At 43.1% G+C, this 16,594-nt stretch overlaps 1 protein-coding gene across 9 annotated transcripts in view; it reads left to right on the top strand.

Annotated features, from left to right (window-relative positions):
• The window catches only part of PLEKHA1 (pleckstrin homology domain containing A1), a 28,737-nt gene that overhangs the window by 2,310 nt on the left and 9,833 nt on the right, over nt 1–16,594 (top strand). For all 9 annotated transcript variants that reach the window (XR_014317898.1, XR_014317899.1, XM_082764682.1 and 6 more), the window contains exons 2-8: nt 8,620–8,780; nt 10,677–10,733; nt 12,348–12,393; nt 13,984–14,081; nt 14,777–14,908; nt 15,868–16,011; nt 16,242–16,310. Coding sequence is in view for 7 of the 9 variants with exons in the window: in XM_082764682.1 (XP_082620808.1) it covers nt 8,640–8,780; nt 10,677–10,733; nt 12,348–12,393; nt 13,984–14,081; nt 14,777–14,908; nt 15,868–16,011; nt 16,242–16,310 (687 nt within the window). In the remaining 2 variants the exon portion in view is untranslated. The remainder of the gene's footprint in view (nt 1–8,619; nt 8,781–10,676; nt 10,734–12,347; nt 12,394–13,983; nt 14,082–14,776; nt 14,909–15,867; nt 16,012–16,241; nt 16,311–16,594) is intronic.

Below are 16,594 nucleotides of genomic sequence, written 5' to 3'. Positions count from 1 at the left end.
AAGAAGCACGTGTGTGGTTTTCTCGTTTTGAACTGAAATGCAGCAAGATGTGGCCATAAATGCTGCTCTCGGTACTTTAGAAAATAAGGAACCTAAGTATCAAGATTCCAGTGAGCTTGCCTTTTGTGAAGGTAACGTAGCTGCTTTAAAAAGTGATAATAAAGAAATGCGTGCTGAAGAGGTTGGAAAAAGAAGTTCAAGTTCAGGTTTTGAAGTTCTGTGTTACTGCATAAAATGACTGAAGTGAGTTGGGTGGAAAGAGATGGCTGGGCTATTTAAAAAAAAAAAAAAAAAGGCGTACTGCTCTGAAATGAGGGCTTTGTGAAGCTGTAGGTCAGAGGTCAGCTTGTTCCATGCAGTGGCCTAACCCCGAAACACTCCGATACTCGCGTCTGGCTCTATTTTATAAATAACACCTTCCTGTTGGTGCTAGGTACAGCAGCAGGGTTTTGTTGCTGGTAAGGAAGGAAGCTTGGTGCATTGTCTCAGCGCTAAGCAGCCTTTTCTCCCTCCAGGGACTCAGCGAAGCATCTAGAATGTGTAGGTGTTTCTTTAATCTTGGAGAAGGAACTTATTAAGCTTTCTGGTGCAGAACTGTATGAGCCACTTAACGCCGAGAGATGTTATCTGCACAGGCAGGGAGTTGCAGGTCTGGTAGACGTTCGCGGCGCTCACCAGTTTAAACAGCTTTCAGGTTTGAACATATGCCTTCGCCTCGAAAAATCTGAATAGTTTCAGGTGTTTCATGGAGAAGAAAGGCGCTTCGGTGCTGAGGCTGCTGCTGCGGGACTTGGGGAACAGGTTCAGCTCAGCGCCTTGCCAGCAGCTGCCTGTGTGGCCTGGGCCAGGCTGCTCCTCTGCCCCCTGCTCTCACCAACACTGCAGAGTGGTGCTGGGTGCTGCGGGGATGTGCTGGGCACCAGTGCTTAAAAACCTGAATGAACCAGGCAAAGCTTTGCTGGTGTGATCCTGCAAATCTTCCTGGCAAAGCTTCCCTGCTCGTCTCTTTGGGAAATGGTTTTAATTCTAGGCAGGCATTGCCTCCGAACGTTTCAGCTACCGGCGTGGTTTATTAGCTCCTGCTGGCACGGTGGGCAGAGTGCCTGAAGCTGGGTTTGATTTATTGCCTTGCAGGTGAAAGGGAATGAGAGAGGATCGGCGTCTCTACCCCTCCCTGCCCGGGGTGGGGGATAATCTGCAGCCACTCCCGCTGTCTGGTGACTTGATGGAGCTAAGAGCATTTGGGATTTACAATTCCTCACGTGGAAATATTACACGGTCTGCTCGCTGTTGCAAACTGAAAGTGCAGACGAGACGTCACTTAACCGAGCTCTGCAAACGTGAGCTCTCCTTGCTGAGAGCCTACGCCCCCAGGAGCGGCCCCTGTACCGCCAGAGCTGTGATAAATTCATTACCTGAACGTGTCATTATTTTGCGTACGCTCGCTGGGGGTGCTTTGGTCCCCATCGCATTTGCATGCCGTGTCCAAGGAGATGTTTGAACGTGTTCAGACCGGTGCCTTCATTAAGAGCTCCTCTGTTAAGTGCTAGAACAGTTACATGGCAGCCTTGCTGGCAGCCAGCAGTCCTCTCCACGCTGCGCTTCAAAGGGGGCTGGTAACGTATTGGTTAACTCTTCAGGGAGGATTTTGATAACAGGTGAGAATTTAGGCTGCGCTAATCATTCATCTGGCAAATCTGTTTCTTTAGCTTCTTGTCTCTTGCTTCAGACGTGTTCCTGCCCTTCACAACTTCAGGCTGGGGCTGCATGAAGCTCACTGTAAGTGCTGTAGCTCTTTTATTTATACCGCCTTCCCAGTTTGTGTTGGTGCTCTTTTTTTTCTTTTTTGGGGGGTGGAGGAGCAGGATTTCTTTGTGAAATCCGTTTGTTCCCTTCTTGGGGGAAGCTGAAAAGCCGCCTGCTCACAGTGAGGCCGGGATTTCCAGGCGTGTCGTTGCACATACCCGGGATTTGGGCTGCTTTGGAGTGTTTCCGTCTCGCCCCGCGCAGGTCACGGGGCAATCCCGCAAGGTGCCAGGAGCCCGGTGGCTTCCTGCTGCTATTGGGATCGCTCTGGGGGCGGAGAGTTGTCCTCCTGCGCAGGCACTGTACTTACTGCTGTGGGAAACACCGGTGTCACTGCAGGACAAGGTGCAGCAGGCCAGCATTCGCCTCTTTTTGCACGTGCAGAAGGTGAGGAGGGAATTCAGCGAGCAGGCATGGGTTGTGCCTGGAGTGAGGGCAGCTCTGGAGGCTCACGGCTGGAAGGATGCTCGAAAAGAACAGTGTGGGATAAGTTACAGCAAGGTTTGTGCTTCACGTGAAGGGTTTTGCTGCACGGTCATAGCGGAGCAGCTTTTATTTTATGGGGCTTCTCTTCGTGACAGAGGAGACTCTTATTGAGAGCGGGGTTTTCTTTTCTTTAATTTAAGAAGTATTCAAAAAGAAAGAAAAGGAAGGCAGTGACCTGAAAACTTTGCCATTTGATGGTCAGAAGAGAAAATTAAGCTTCCATGGTAAACAGGATCTGGCATGTCTCCTGTAAATGAGCGTTGGCTGGCTTGCAGGAGGCAGACAAAGCCTGGCTCTAACTGAAGAGCTCTCGCTGAACTTGCTTGTGCTGAAGATGCTGGAGATTAGTCCCAACTGCTGCAGCACTGGCGTGATTTGGTAAGCAAGGTGCTGGGGGAGTCCCCAACCTTTGGAGGGCAGGGTGCTGCCCCCGCAGTGCCTTGCCAAGTGTGGTAGAGCCCCAGAACATTAAAATAAACCAGGTGAAATCTCAATGGCAACAATTTTTCATCACAAAAGTTTTAATGTGGATGAACCGTTGCGTTTTGATTTTGCAGTGAAATTGTGAAATTATCTATAAATAGGGTTTGATTTGATAGTTACTTGCTTACATGTTTTGGTTCCATTAAATCCTCTTGCATTTTAAGAACAATGAACCCAAATATTCATCCATGGTGTTCCTTTCATTATGTGATACCTGAAATGAACCAAAGCATCAGGTGTTTGCACAGTTCTTGTTAGGCTTTGCAGTTGGCTGCAAGTGTTAAAAATCGGCGTACGTGCCTCGTTGTGATCCTTTTGTAGTCAAAAATTGCCAGTGCTGCTTTAATCCTGTGTCCATGCAGAAGCAGAGCGTCTCAGGAGCTGGCTGTGGTGTTTCACACGTGGAGCTCGATGGCGCTAGGCTGAGTGATGTGCTTGCATTTAAATCTGAAACCTGCCTCTGGGTCTGTGTGTAAGAGGTGATCTCTTAATATTACAAAACTCCGCAGTTTCCCTCCGGCTTCTACTCCTCAGAGCCTTCAGCACACGGCACTGAAGCTAGCACAGCTCTATTTTCTTTTCCTGTTCTACTTCTCTCTGGTTGCATCTCGCTTTGAGTAACTCCGTATTGCCCCGTGTCAATATGAAGCGATAAAACCTGTGCTCCTGGCTCTCTGAGAGCCTTGCGCTTGCGCTTGGATTCTTTTGACTGATTTTATTTTATTGCTTTCTAGACTAATCCTCGCCCCTGAAGTACAGATGCATTTTGAGAGTGCATCTTGTGGCCTCGTGCCATGGGATGCTTCCTCTCAAAACGCTCGTTGTAGAGGTGAGGGCTGCTAGGTGAGCTGCTGGGGTTTTCTTTTGGCTCTCGAGAGGTCAGCAGTGGGCAGGAGTTCTGCATCCTCTGCTCTGCCTTCCCTTTTTTTTTTTTTCTGCAACACCACAGCCAGGGCTTTGGGATACAAAAAGCTCAAAACGGAGGCAAGGGGTTAAATGAAGAGCCTGAAACCTCACTTGTAGAAACTCCCGCAGGAATTTTGGAGGCAGCATCATGGCTCACCGTGCAACTTGTACAGCACCCTTGGGAATCGCGGACGGCGGAGTCGAGGAACATCAGGACGTTTTCCTGAGAACACCCCGAGGGCTTCACCAAGACAGAGGTGATGTTACTGCCGTGTAGCTGCAGGTGAAGAGCTGGGTGTGTGGCCTCATCTCTGGCTGGCTGCACGGAGTACAGCTGCAGTCAGTGCAGCTACACAAGTGGGAGATGAGGCTGCTGCGTTTTGGGGGTGTCCCAAAACGTGAGTCCCCACCCAGGGATAGGTGCTGGGGGAGGGCCGTGCTGCTTGACGTGCCTCCTAGCATGGTCGGGGATAACACAGCCTGCTGGCACTCTTTTTTTTTTTTAATTTTATATTTTGAAGACTAGCCTCATGTTTAAGAGCTTCCTTGCAAGCGAATACTGCCCTTTGCAGCTGCTTTTTTTTTTTTTTTTAAACCACATTAGAGAAGAAACCTAAATTTAGGGGTCAGCATATGCTGGCAGCTTCCAGCTCTCACCTGCAGCACGCTGCTGATGGCTGCGTGTCGGTCGTGTCATCTGCTGAGCTCCACGGCTGCCGTGCCCTCTGGGAGAGAAATGGGACGGTGAAGCATCTTGGGGAAACAGCCAGGCCTAAATTATCCCTGGAGTAGCGCCCAGGTCATCCCTGCAGCTCCTGGGTTTGCTTTTTTTTTTTTTCCTGTCGTGTTTTGGTTGCTTAAGAAAACTGGGGATTTAAGGAGTCTGGGGAAGATGAGCGAGAAGTTGTCTCTGGACTTATCTACGCAGTGCTCTGTGCTCCTACTGGAAAGCTGTCCAAGGGGCTGAAAATAAAGAAGTTTGAACAACTGTACTGAAGATTAACACGATTTGTTTTCAGCTCAGAAGAGCCTCTGGTTGTCCCAGGATTCCCCCCTTTATTGCCCTCTAGGTATGCAAAGAGAGCTTTTGTTGCTGTGCCTTTCAGGGTGTATGCAGGACAGTCTGAGCTCATCCTTTCCCCTTGGGAAGCCAGGAAATGGCCAGGAACAAATAAAACCAACCGGAGAGCTGCTGGATTACAGCAGGAGGCTCTCGGTAACTGCTGGGAGCACCCAGTGACCGAGCTGTCCCCGGGGAAAAGCAGCCCCTCGAGGGGCTGGGGGTGCCACTGCCTTCCCTCTGCCAGCCTGAGCCGTGGGGAGGAGCTGTGGGCATGACTCAGGGCATGGTGTTGTGTTTATCAACCTGCTTTTATGGATGTTGCTCATCGTGTCGTAGAGGTGAGTAAGCAGTCGTGGATTTCTCTCAGTTGTCTTAACTCCGGCCCGGCCCGGCCCGGTGCAATAACCTAAAAGTCTTCTGTGGTGGTTTGAACTTTGGATCGAATTTCCAAATGCTAGCAGAGCAGGAAGTTTAAGTGTTTGTCTAAGTTAAATAAACAGTGATATATATATTGAGATATATATATAAACACATAAATTTCAGGGAAAATACATGTAGAATAAACCTAAAAGGCATTAAGGATCAGTGCCTGTCTTGCTTTATTTCTCAGCCCAATTTCCATATGGGTAGCACAAAGCCTGTTGCGTGTTCCCTTCATTCATACCGAGTTCCCCTGCCTGCAGTGAGCCAGCAGCTCTGTTTTTGGTGCCTGTTGTGTAAATTAAGCACCGGCTACAAAAGGAGAGACGGAGCTATGAGAAGCTACCTTGCACGCCGCTTTCACAGCCTCGTACGGACTTTGTACTTGGAGTATGGAGGAAGCCACCGCTCGGTGACAGAGGTAAACTCCAGAGCAGGTGTTGGCATGGCACTAAACATCGAAATGAGCGTAGGAGAGCTGAAACAGGCGGTTATAAATGGAGAACCGAGATGCCTCGTGCCTCTGCAGCTCCTCGTCGTGCCGCTGTGCCTTTACAGCTGCGGGCTGCGAGGAGGTGAGGTGGCCGCTGGCTGGTGGTGTGGTGCCCAGGAGGCCAGGCAGCCTTCGGCTGTGATATAAATACTGAGGAATGTTGGTACACGGAGGAAAAGAGTGGTGAGAGGGGAAATCCGACAGAAGTTGGGCCGGGGCATGCACCTCCTGAAATTAGTGCTCTGCTGCTGGAAAAAGGGATGTAAGGCTACAAAAATAAGCGAGACGTCCTGTTTGGATTGTAAGGCGGCCCTCGGAGCGAGGAGCTTAGGGCCACAGGGATTTTTTGTGAAGCAGCCCCAAGTTGCCTCCCGCTCCAGGGAGGGAAGGCAGGATAAAATGAGGTTGTATGCGATCTGCTACAGGGCTGATCCCTTCAGCTTTTTTCTCTCAGCCTTTTTATAGGCTTAGGTTGTAAAAGCTGGCAAAGAAAACTCTTACGCTGCTCCGTGCTGCAGAAAATAACGGTGTGCACGTAACCACGAGCTGTGAAACGTACCAAGACTTGGAAGCTTGAGTTTTCTAGTCCCTGAAATGATAACTTCGCAAAGGGTAAATGGTATCTGTTACGTTGCATTCGTATACTTATCCTGTATTTTCATCAGAGGAGAAAGGAATAGAAATAATATTTTGTGGACGAGAAATCAGCTGTTAGCACTTTGAGACAGAAAATCTGTATGGATTTTTCCCCCCCGTGGAAATTGATTTCTTAATGAATAAGAGAGCTGCTGCTGTTTGTATTTCACCCAGGAACAAACCAAGCAGTGCAGTTCAGCTGCCCCTGTGCTCACGGAGAAGGGTTTTGAACACTGCGCTCGCTTTTCCTTAAAGCTTTTCTCAAACACGGATCCTCCCCCGGGGGAGAGGGGCTTTGCAAACTCGGTTGGTTTTATTCGGCGGTTTTTAATCAATTTGTGTCTTGTCTCAGAAACAAGTTTTCCTTGTTTCGTTTTCTTCACATCTGCGGAGGAGGCAGCATCAGCCTGCTCAAACAGGAAACCAGCCACCAGAAGCTGCTTTTTATAGGCACGGGGCTCTTCTGGGCTTCAGAAACACTCCAGAGCAAGCTGAAATCGAGTCCCTGAAGTGTTCCACGTTGAGGACGATTTAGGACAACGCTGGGAAATGACGATTTGAAGGTGTCTTGAGAGTGCTCGAGTGTTTGGGTTTGTTAGTTATGAGCAGCGCTCGCTTACAGAGCTCGCCTTAGGTCTGTGATATTGAAATTGTGAGCGCACACCAGGAGAACTTAATCACCTCAGTAAATCTTCTTACTTTCTGAAAGATCAAACCCGGGCCTTTGAAGTTATGAACCATCATCACGTACCCTAAATGTGGAGCCTCCTTTACCTTTTGAAGGTGGGAAGAACAAATCGGTCAGGGCTCAGTGGGAGCCACATTCCCATTTCATTTCCCTGTGTAGAAAATGTCTCACATCTCCAACAAGTGTGCTGACTTCATTTTACACAAAAATGCATGAGACTTTAAAATTAAACTGTTGCATTCGGACACACACGCAGTTTTTAGCAGCCTGGCATCACCCTGAAGCTGTGGGCTCTGTAGGTTTTTGCCGGTTAGTGGGCTTAGAAGTGGTTAACAGAAATTGTTGCAGTCGTGTGCTGGAATCGTGACAACCCCAAATGATTTCTCAAATTCCTGCAGCACAATTTGAATCGTAGTCAAATTCTAGCTGGTGCTACAAAGCACGGGCAAGTAAGTGCAAGCAGATCTCTACATGCTTGTATATCTGATGCCCAGAAAGAAGTACATAAAGTGTCTATCTGCCAAAAATGAGCGCTGCACAGTGTGTTTAACAGTGTGTCGTGTCCTGCTGTGGTATCTCAGTAGCCATGTGCAGATAGTTATCGAGTGTCTGCCTCGTTATGAGTGCATGCAACGATTTGAATAAAAGTAAGGAAATAATAAAAGTAAATTTCAATAAATATTAAACTTCCATGTTCCACCGAGGAAGCTGAAAGATTTTATGGAAAGGGTCTGAAGTGCTTACACCTTTTATGTCTTGAGTTTAATATTTTTGGGTGTGGGGCATTTATTTTTAGCAAAATGTAAAGGCAACTGAGTTGTTATAGTCCTGCTCTAGTGAAGATTGGCATCAGCCTAATTTTGTTATTTAAATGGTGACTTCTTGGCTTTTCTGTATGGGAATTTACTTCTGGCCTTAGAGCTGGCTCTTAAGGTAAAATGACTGTCACTCAAGATAAAAAAGCAAAGGGGGAAGAAAAAATGGAGCCGTAAAAGGAGAAGCAGGCAAAATGGGAATAAGTTAGCCCCACGTGGATATTGAGAATTTACTTTTGGACTAGCAAATGTGTTCATGTCTCTGCTGCACGCAAAGGGTCATTTTCACTGCATAATGTGTAAGGATGAAAAATTGTCTGTTTATCCCATTGCTAACCATGAAGCTTCTTCTGTAGGAGAAAAGAGAAATGTGAACAGTGTTTTTAAAAAGCCCTTTTCTTGAACTTACTTAAGCAAATGTGAAAAACCATTTTGGACAGGAGAGCTGCTGACAAAGATCCTTTCTTGACCATGAAAGGCAATGTCAAAGGAGGAAGTGTAAACCTAACGTTATCTCAGCTTTGTGCAAATTGTGAAGGGGAATCTGCAATTATTCTTCAGTGATTTTTGTAAAAACGATTCTTAGTGCTCTTTTGTTTACTGCTTAGATAGCCTGAGTGCGTATTTCAAGGAAGTAAGAATGACCCGTCTAAAAATCCAGTGCTGGTTTTGGGAGGAAACAGCCACACTTCACTTACTCTTCCGCAGAAACTTCTTTAAGCTGCTAGCAGAAACTGCTCAAAAAATAGTGGGTGGGCACAGGGCAGTTGTAAGCTCCGTAATGAGGAACCTCATGTAACTTGTATGCTTTTTTGTCCTGCAGTGTGATGTTCAGGGTCAGAAATGCCTTATGTGGATCGTCAGAATCGCATCTGTGGTTTCCTAGATATTGAAGAAAATGAGAATAGCGGGAAATTTCTGCGGCGGTACTTCATCCTGGACACGAGAGAAGACAGCCTGGTGTGGTACATGGATAACCCACAGGTGAGATGTTCTTGGCAACGGTTGTTTGGCCTCTGGCCATTTCAACTTTTTTTCCTTCAGTAAGTTTGTTAAAAATCTGAAGAGGGGGGTTTAGTATTAGTTTTATGGACCTGGAAACTTTTTTTTTCTTCAAAAAAAAAAGTGAAATCATGTAAATCAGTGTTAGTGTGTGCAGCCTTTTAAAGAAAACAGGATTCATATTCTGCTTAAAGCACTACTAATTGCAGTTTACAGTAAAACATAAAAACCAACGTGAATATCAGTGAGTTGCCAGTGTATGGGAATCTTAAGTATTGACAGGAGACTTGGGGATCAGATGGGAACTGGAATTTGATACCACACTTGAATCAGTGACTAGTTTTCTAGCATGATATACTACATTTTTTTCTCTCAAATGTCTTGAATGTGCATTGCAGGTTCTCGCAGGCACTAGGTAGTACTGTACTGTGTAACCAGGTGAGCCAAATCATGCACTAGTTTCACTGTGCAGGTCTTTTATTTCACCTCTAAGCCCGTTTGGGGGTTGTGTAGTGCCTGGGTCAGTTAGCTCTTTGTTACTTTACCTCCACAGAATCAGTCACTGAAAAGCAAATTCTAATGCTGCTTGCAATTGTGTTGCAGTGTGAATGCTGTATGAAGGAGGAAAGCTTTTATCCATCATGGCTGAGAGCATCCTTCATCTAAAAGTTGTTTTCACAATGTGTGCACATCGGTGTTCTGTAGTGTAGGGGAGAGCAGATAATCCTTTAGGGTTTGGGTACTGAAGCAGTGACAGCAAAGGATCTAGGTCAGCTGACAGCAGTCTGCCAGAAGAATATTTGGACACCATTCTGTCAGGAAGGACGAGTTAAAAGGCAACAGAAGCCCAGTGTTCAGAGAAACAAGTGGAAAAGAAAATAAGATTGCGGCTTAATGAATGTGACATGTGACCAAATCATTCGGAAGCTCTTATTGAGGAGAAAAAAAAATAACTTCTGGAAATAAGGAGATATTTCAAATGTTTTATCATGATGAGTGAAAAGAAGCAATTCCTTTTTTCAGTTTCTTCTGTGAGATATATCTAGGATGTGGTTAAAAGCTTGATCTGCTGCAGAAATTGCAGTTAGAGCCACTTTGTGGAGGCCTTTCTTAATCCTTAAAGCGGTGCAGCCCTTGATATAGGACGAGTCTATGGTGTGTGCAGAAATTCAGCGGGCTTTTTGTTCCTGGTAGAGCTGCTCTATTTGTATCTGTGAAAATCAGTTCAGCTGCTCAAAGAATCAGTGCTGTTAAGTCAGCATTGTGATAGAAAAACAACAGAGGAGTCCTATTTGGATTGTAAATATACATAGACTTGCCTGCAACTTTAGGAAGTATGGTGATCTTTACATTTTACCTTGTTTAACTTTGCATAGTTCTTCTAGTTGTATAGAAAGTGTCCTTGCTTTCTGGCCAGTAGCTTTAATATTAAAAAATCAGAGTCTGTTGTTAATGTTTTTGAAAATACGTGAGGCGGTCTTTGAAGTGTGTGACATAGTTGAGTGTCACTTCGTGTCCCTTCCGCCTGCCCAGGTCAAAACACATAAGACGCCAACATCTGTTGAGGAAAAAGTATTCTTTCCGGATTTCCTGGATGCAGACCTGCAAGAATCCTTTTTCCTCTAGTAAAATACATAAACCTCTGAAACAATTACTACTTGTATTGTTTCTAGCAGTCGTTCTGTTTTTAGTTGATTAACAGATGTGTGTATAATAAACAAGGAGTTTAGATCCTGTTGCAAGCATGCATTGTGTATTGTCTATAAAAACTTGCAGGGCTTTGTTTTTGTTTGTCAAATTGAATTTGTTTTTTGTGCATAAACACTGCATGTGAATGAGAATAACTCAGCTTCACCTTGTAACACTGATTTGTTTCAGAATCTTCCCTCTGGATCTCCACCTGTTGGAGTTATTAAACTTACCTATATTTCAAAGGTAAGATACATAAGGCACTGATTGCTAAATGTTGGTGCTAACTACCAAGAGATGCTTATAAATGCCTCAACTTTAGACAATTTTAAATTCTTCTTATGTAGGGCATGGCAAGCTTTTTTGCTTGTGTGCCAGTCCTGAATTTTAGTGAAGTGTTACAAATGCTCAAGTAGTACCAGGTTAAAATCAAAGCAGACAACTTAACTGTGTTGTATGGGTTTGTTTTCTGAGTTGAAAGGGCAGCTGCTTACTGCATAGAATTAATGTTTCTGATCGGTGTGTTTCAGTTCTTTACGAGCATTTGAATTCCAATTAGTCTTGGAGAAAAGATAGGGCATTTATGTAAGTCGTTGGGAGTGATAGTTTGCAAATGACTTTTCTATAAATTTCTCTGCACTATTAAAATACTTAGTTCTTTATACTCTCTGTACATTCAGTTCCAAATACTTGTAAAGGAAAATGGAGAACTAAGTCTCTGTGGTTAAACTTGCAGCAGATTCTGCATTGATAAATAAGTAGAGAAAAACGATTGACCTTCTGCTTCTATCACCTTTTCTTTGTACCTTTTCTTTGTGTCAGCTCTCTTGTTCTCATACTTTATCTCCCCATCTTCCATCCTGTATTTTTTATTCTTGTAAAGCTATCAGCGATGCTGGTTGTATCACGAGTACAGAAATGCCTGATGTGCTCATGTCCTTCCTCATTTCTTTCTCACACTACTTAATTTGACCAAAACCTCACATTTGTCATCTTAAGAAACGTGAAATCTTGTATCTCACTTCTAATGGACACAAGGGTGGTACAAGGGCACCTATGTGCCCTTGGGCACCTAGGCAAGCAGCTCAGTGTGCCAAGGCTCCACCAAACTGTGACAGCGTGGTTGTGCTGGCATTTGGGCCATTGAATAAAACACATCCAGCTGCAGGATGAGTCAGGACTGCTGAAACTGGCATTGCTAGACAATATCTTCATGCCCAGCCCTGTGCCACATTGAATAGTATGACAAAGGCTACTCATGAGTCCTCTTCCACGTGTCTAACTTTGCATACTTCTTCTAGTTATGTGTCCTTGGTTTCTAGCCAAGGAACGATTTTGAAGCAAGAGGCTGCTTGGCCTTCTCTTCCCCCCTCACTAGAGGTGCTCTGTAATGTGAAAATAGCAGTCCCTCTCTCCTTTTCCCCTCCTTCCCAGTGGTTTAGAGAATCTCTGAAGAAAAGTTGCTATTACTATGGTAAGGAGCCAAAATATAAGTGGTGCCCTTGAGAGTACTAAAATGTCCTTGAATTTTTAGTTCGGTTGAGAGATGGAAGTTCAAAATGAAAGCAGAAGCGTTATGTTTACAGATTTTCAATGTTTTGTCTGAGATTTTTCCCTTAATTAGGAAGGTAATGAATCCTTAAACTTAAGGAACAGGAGCATATGGCCTAAGCTGCCTCCTTAACATAGGATGTGCATCTTGAACTGAATTTTATAGTGTTTTTCTCTGTATATCATTACACTTAATGAGCTACCTGATGCTGCTCATCCTCAAATTCAGCTATTTAAAAGAGAAAATTGTGATGTTTGATGCATGTTTTGTGTACACAGTAATATTTATGCTGTTAATTTTCCTCCTAGGTTAGCGATGCAACTAAGCTAAGGCCAAAGGCAGAGTTCTGTTTTGGTAAGTTCTCGTGAGCAGCGTGCATGCCAACTGTGTTCTTCAGAAACCTGAAACAGAGATGTTCTGCAATTCTAGTATGAGATGCAGCTGGTGGTGTTTTTCAGAAATAACTTGTGTTCACTGTTTCCTCTTTAATAAGGGAGTAATGTTGGCTTCTTCGTGAGGTGTTTTTATGGCTTTTTCATGCATCAGCTTAACGAGGAGTAGGTGAGAGGGTTTTTTTTTCAGATGTTTGAAGTTTCTGAGGCAATAATAAGCTAATTAAAAGCGATGGGTGTTTTCAGAGATGTGGCATGCCTGTCAGCTATGGAGATAAGTAATTTAACTGTTTTAATCTGTATTGCTCATAAAACAGTTAATTGATCTAAAACTACTGTCGTGCCTGCCAATGCTCTTACATCAAGTTTCAGCCTTTAGTGCTGCACTGAAGAAATAATTTGCTTGGGGTACCTTCTAGGTTCATTGCTGTTTAAGCTTGTTGCAACTTGGGTAAAGCTTTGTCTGCTCGTAAGTCCCTTTTTATTAGATTTTTCATATTTATAAGTTACTTGTCTAGAACTTAGCATAATTCCAGAATTTCATGACAGGCAACTTGCACTCACAAAAGTGCACACACAGCCTGGAATCAGCCGCTGCTCCGTTCATGAATAACTGTTCCTTATGGCTGCCTTCCCGTCAGCCTTATCTCAGCTGAAGGTGCTGAGAACGCCTGCGGGGTTGGAGGCAGCTCGCTGAGGTGCACCTCGCCGTGGGCAGTGTTTCACAGGCCAGGAGAAGGCAGCTCCGCTTGAACTGGGCAGATCCACAGCTTGTGTTTGCTTTTAGCAACAACTTGAGCTGTTATGTTATAGGTAGGGCAGCAAATGCTTCGAAGTTCTGGGAAGATTTTATAAAATTCACCTTAAAACTAATTTCAGAATAGGTTTGTGAGATACCTAATCAGGATTATTTTGACACAAAGGAAGTATGTTTGTCCTTTTTGGATAAAGGACTGCTAGGTGTTGCTAGATACAATAAAAATGTGCTTTCACTGCTACGTCACTAAACTAAAATTTATTTTGTTGTGGCAGTCTTAAAGATCTTTGGTCCAGAACATCATGTATTTACTAATCAATATTGATTTTCCAGAAATTAAGAATAAAAATCTCTGATTGTCATCATGTTAATGTGTTTCCTGCAAAGGTTAACATATAGTGCTCAGAGGACTAGGAAGAGAAACTTCAGAAATCCCTGATTATAAGCCTTGATGCTTAGGGAAGTTGAGACTGAGAAAAAGAAATCTGGGAGAAAATTCTGATTAAAACTCAAGGGTTTATTTCTATGTAATAAAAATATCTCGAACTCTGTATGCTGCAGATTAGGTGGAGAGCTTAAAATAAAAAAGGAAGAGGGGATTAAGGTGGTATTGTTCTGGCTTTTATGAATGAAGGTAGCCTCTCAAGTGTGCGTGCATCTTTAGATGACTTTCTAAAAATAAAGGAAGCACAGACCTTAAATACTCAGTGGATTTTCTATCTGAAATTGTTCTTACGGTGTAAAGTTTGCTCTTAAATTTCAGTGGTTTTAATTTTCATAATGTTTTTTTAACAGTTATGAATGCAGGGATGAGAAAATACTTCCTACAAGCCAATGATCAGCAAGACCTTGTTGAATGGGTAAATGTTCTGAACAAAGCTACCAAAATCACAGTAAGTCATTTCACTGATATTTGGCAGTGCTTTCAAGTGTTGACTTTCAAGATGTATTATGTTTCCAGTTCTTCTACTAGAGTTGTCATTTCATCTCTATAAAATGTTTTATTTAGTCTTCAAGACTTGAAGGAGCTGTACAGAGCCTCCCCCAGGCTTGAGTTTATTTTAGTTTTTTGCTTTTGGAATTGGACAAAAGCGTATTTTCAACTTTATTGCAGCATCCTCAATCTTTATGGCACATATTGGAATATGAATGAAAATTTCATACTGTTCAGACATAATATTTAAAAAAGTCTTGATACTGTAGCACTGTGTTCATGGCCTTGCTGTGAGAGCTGCACTAGGCAGTGGGGAGTCCCTGTTCTGCAGTACTCCTTACTGAAAGGAAGTGAGAAATAACTACAAATTAGACATGCTTCTTGAAGATCAAGTATAACACTTAGGGCAAAGTTAGGAATTAATTTTGAGCGTTCAGTACACCTGGTGACTTAGCTTAGATAGCACCGGTTTTATTCTGAAGACTAAAGCTTAGTCATTGCAATGTATTTTCATGTAAATTGTTTCTAGCCTTTTACAGTTTAAGAACGTTTCTGAAATCCTGCTGAAAACAAATTAACAATGCTTGAATAATGCTTAGAGTTTTTTTTCTTTTTCTATAAAACCTTACATTGATTATCATGTTTGACTTTGAGGTACCAAAGCAGTCCGATCCTCTGTGTCAAATGGATAATGCAAACCGTCAAGCTGAAAGCCCAGGTGGAAAGAAGCAAGTGTCTTACAGGACAGAAATTGTTGGTGGCGTTCCTATCATTACGCCTACCCAGGTAATAATTTCAAACCAAGAGGGGTGTTATTTGTTAGAGGGAGCTTTGTTATTTGGTAGGTGAGAATAGGTCGTGTGTCATAAGGCAGCAGTCAGCTTCTAACCTTGCTCAGAGGACTGACGTTTTGATGCACACCTTTTAGGGTTTCTGAGTGACTTTTTGAGGATTTTATTCCCTTTATACACGATTATAAAGAATTATACAAGGCTATAAATAACTACGTGAGTGGGCTGGTGCTCTTCAGTGTGCAAAAGAAATAACTAAAGGAGGATATAAGAGGTCTACAAAGTAACAATTGGCAGAAGTAGATGGCATGTGTAATGCATGAGAGTTATGAACTCCTTAACAAAGCTAGTAGTGGAACAAAGGGATGGAGGAGTTCCTTCAGTGAGCAGTAAAACGTGAGATTCTTCTTGCCAAGAGATTACATGGATACCAGAAACTTTGAGTTCAAGAGATTAAGCAGGCTTATGGAAGAAGCAGTCATGTGGTGTTAAACCTACAAAGCTATATCTGTTTCTGGAAGTTCCCTGAGCTGAAAATAGCTGGAGGTTGGATTAATGTCATGTGAATGACATGTAAACACCTGAATTCTGTGCTGTGTGGTCCTAGAAATTTTTGTTGTTGTTGCCATTTCTAGTATTTTGCCTGTATGTATAGTTAATATTTAGCTTTTGTCTGACACTCTTCAACCTGAGTGCCTGTCAGTGTCGCTTTAGAAAACTCGCGCTTTCTTACTGTAACTTCTGAATGAACTTTGCAAGTTCTCAACCAGAGCCCTTAGAGCCTCAACAGTTGTCTCTAAAAATCAGTTGAAATATTTGGTCCTTTCAAAACAAAGCAGAAATAGGATTATGTGGGATAATACAAGTATTTCCTGAGTAGTCATAGGATGCTTATTCTCTGACCTTTAGAAAACCTGAAAATATTCTGAGCTTTCCTTTTTTTTTTTTTCCTAGAAAGAAGAAGTCAATGAGTGCAGTGAAGGTGCTGATAGGAATTATCTGAAACGATCACAAAGTCACCTTCCTTACTTTACTGCTAAACATCCTCCAGATAATGCTATTATCAAAGCTGGCTACTGTGTTAAACAAGGAGCAGTGGTAAGTACTTGAGAGCAGTGGGTTTCATTAATTTTTAATGTTTCTTATAGAGTATTTGTGTTGCTGAGTTGCTATGATTTCAATTGAGGTTATTGCAAGAAAGATTAAAACTTCTGGAAGCTAATATTCTATTGCGATAATTTTTCAGTTCTCCTTCCCTAAAGAATTGGGCAGAGACTTGCTGAAATACTTTGCAGACTATGCATATAAAATATTTTTTCTTTTAACAGATGAAGAACTGGAAGAGAAGATACTTTCAGTTGGATGAAAACACAATAGGATATTTTAAGTCTGAACTGGTAAGTTTCCAATTGCTTGTTGTTTACCAGTGATACTTACAAGAAAATCTAAACTACACTTGTATTCAAAAATGTGGTGTTCTGCTCCTGAAACTCTTTGCTCTGTACTGTAATAACTCTTCGTGGTTGGGAAGAAGAAAAAACTTTTAGGGTGGTTTTTAACTTGGACTTAAGTCTTCTCTTTGTGAATCTGTGAGTAGGGTGTTGAATGACAGTAGGGTGTATTCTGTAATCACGTTAATTTTTTTTAGTACTTTATGTTCCTTTGTACTTACATATACTTT

Source organism: Aythya marila, assembly GCF_965140915.1.
Source record: "Aythya marila genome assembly, chromosome: 7".
NCBI lineage: Eukaryota > Metazoa > Chordata > Aves > Anseriformes > Anatidae > Aythya > Aythya marila.
The sequence above is the reverse complement of the archived record's forward strand: the minus strand, read 5'-3'. Positions and strand labels throughout refer to the sequence as shown.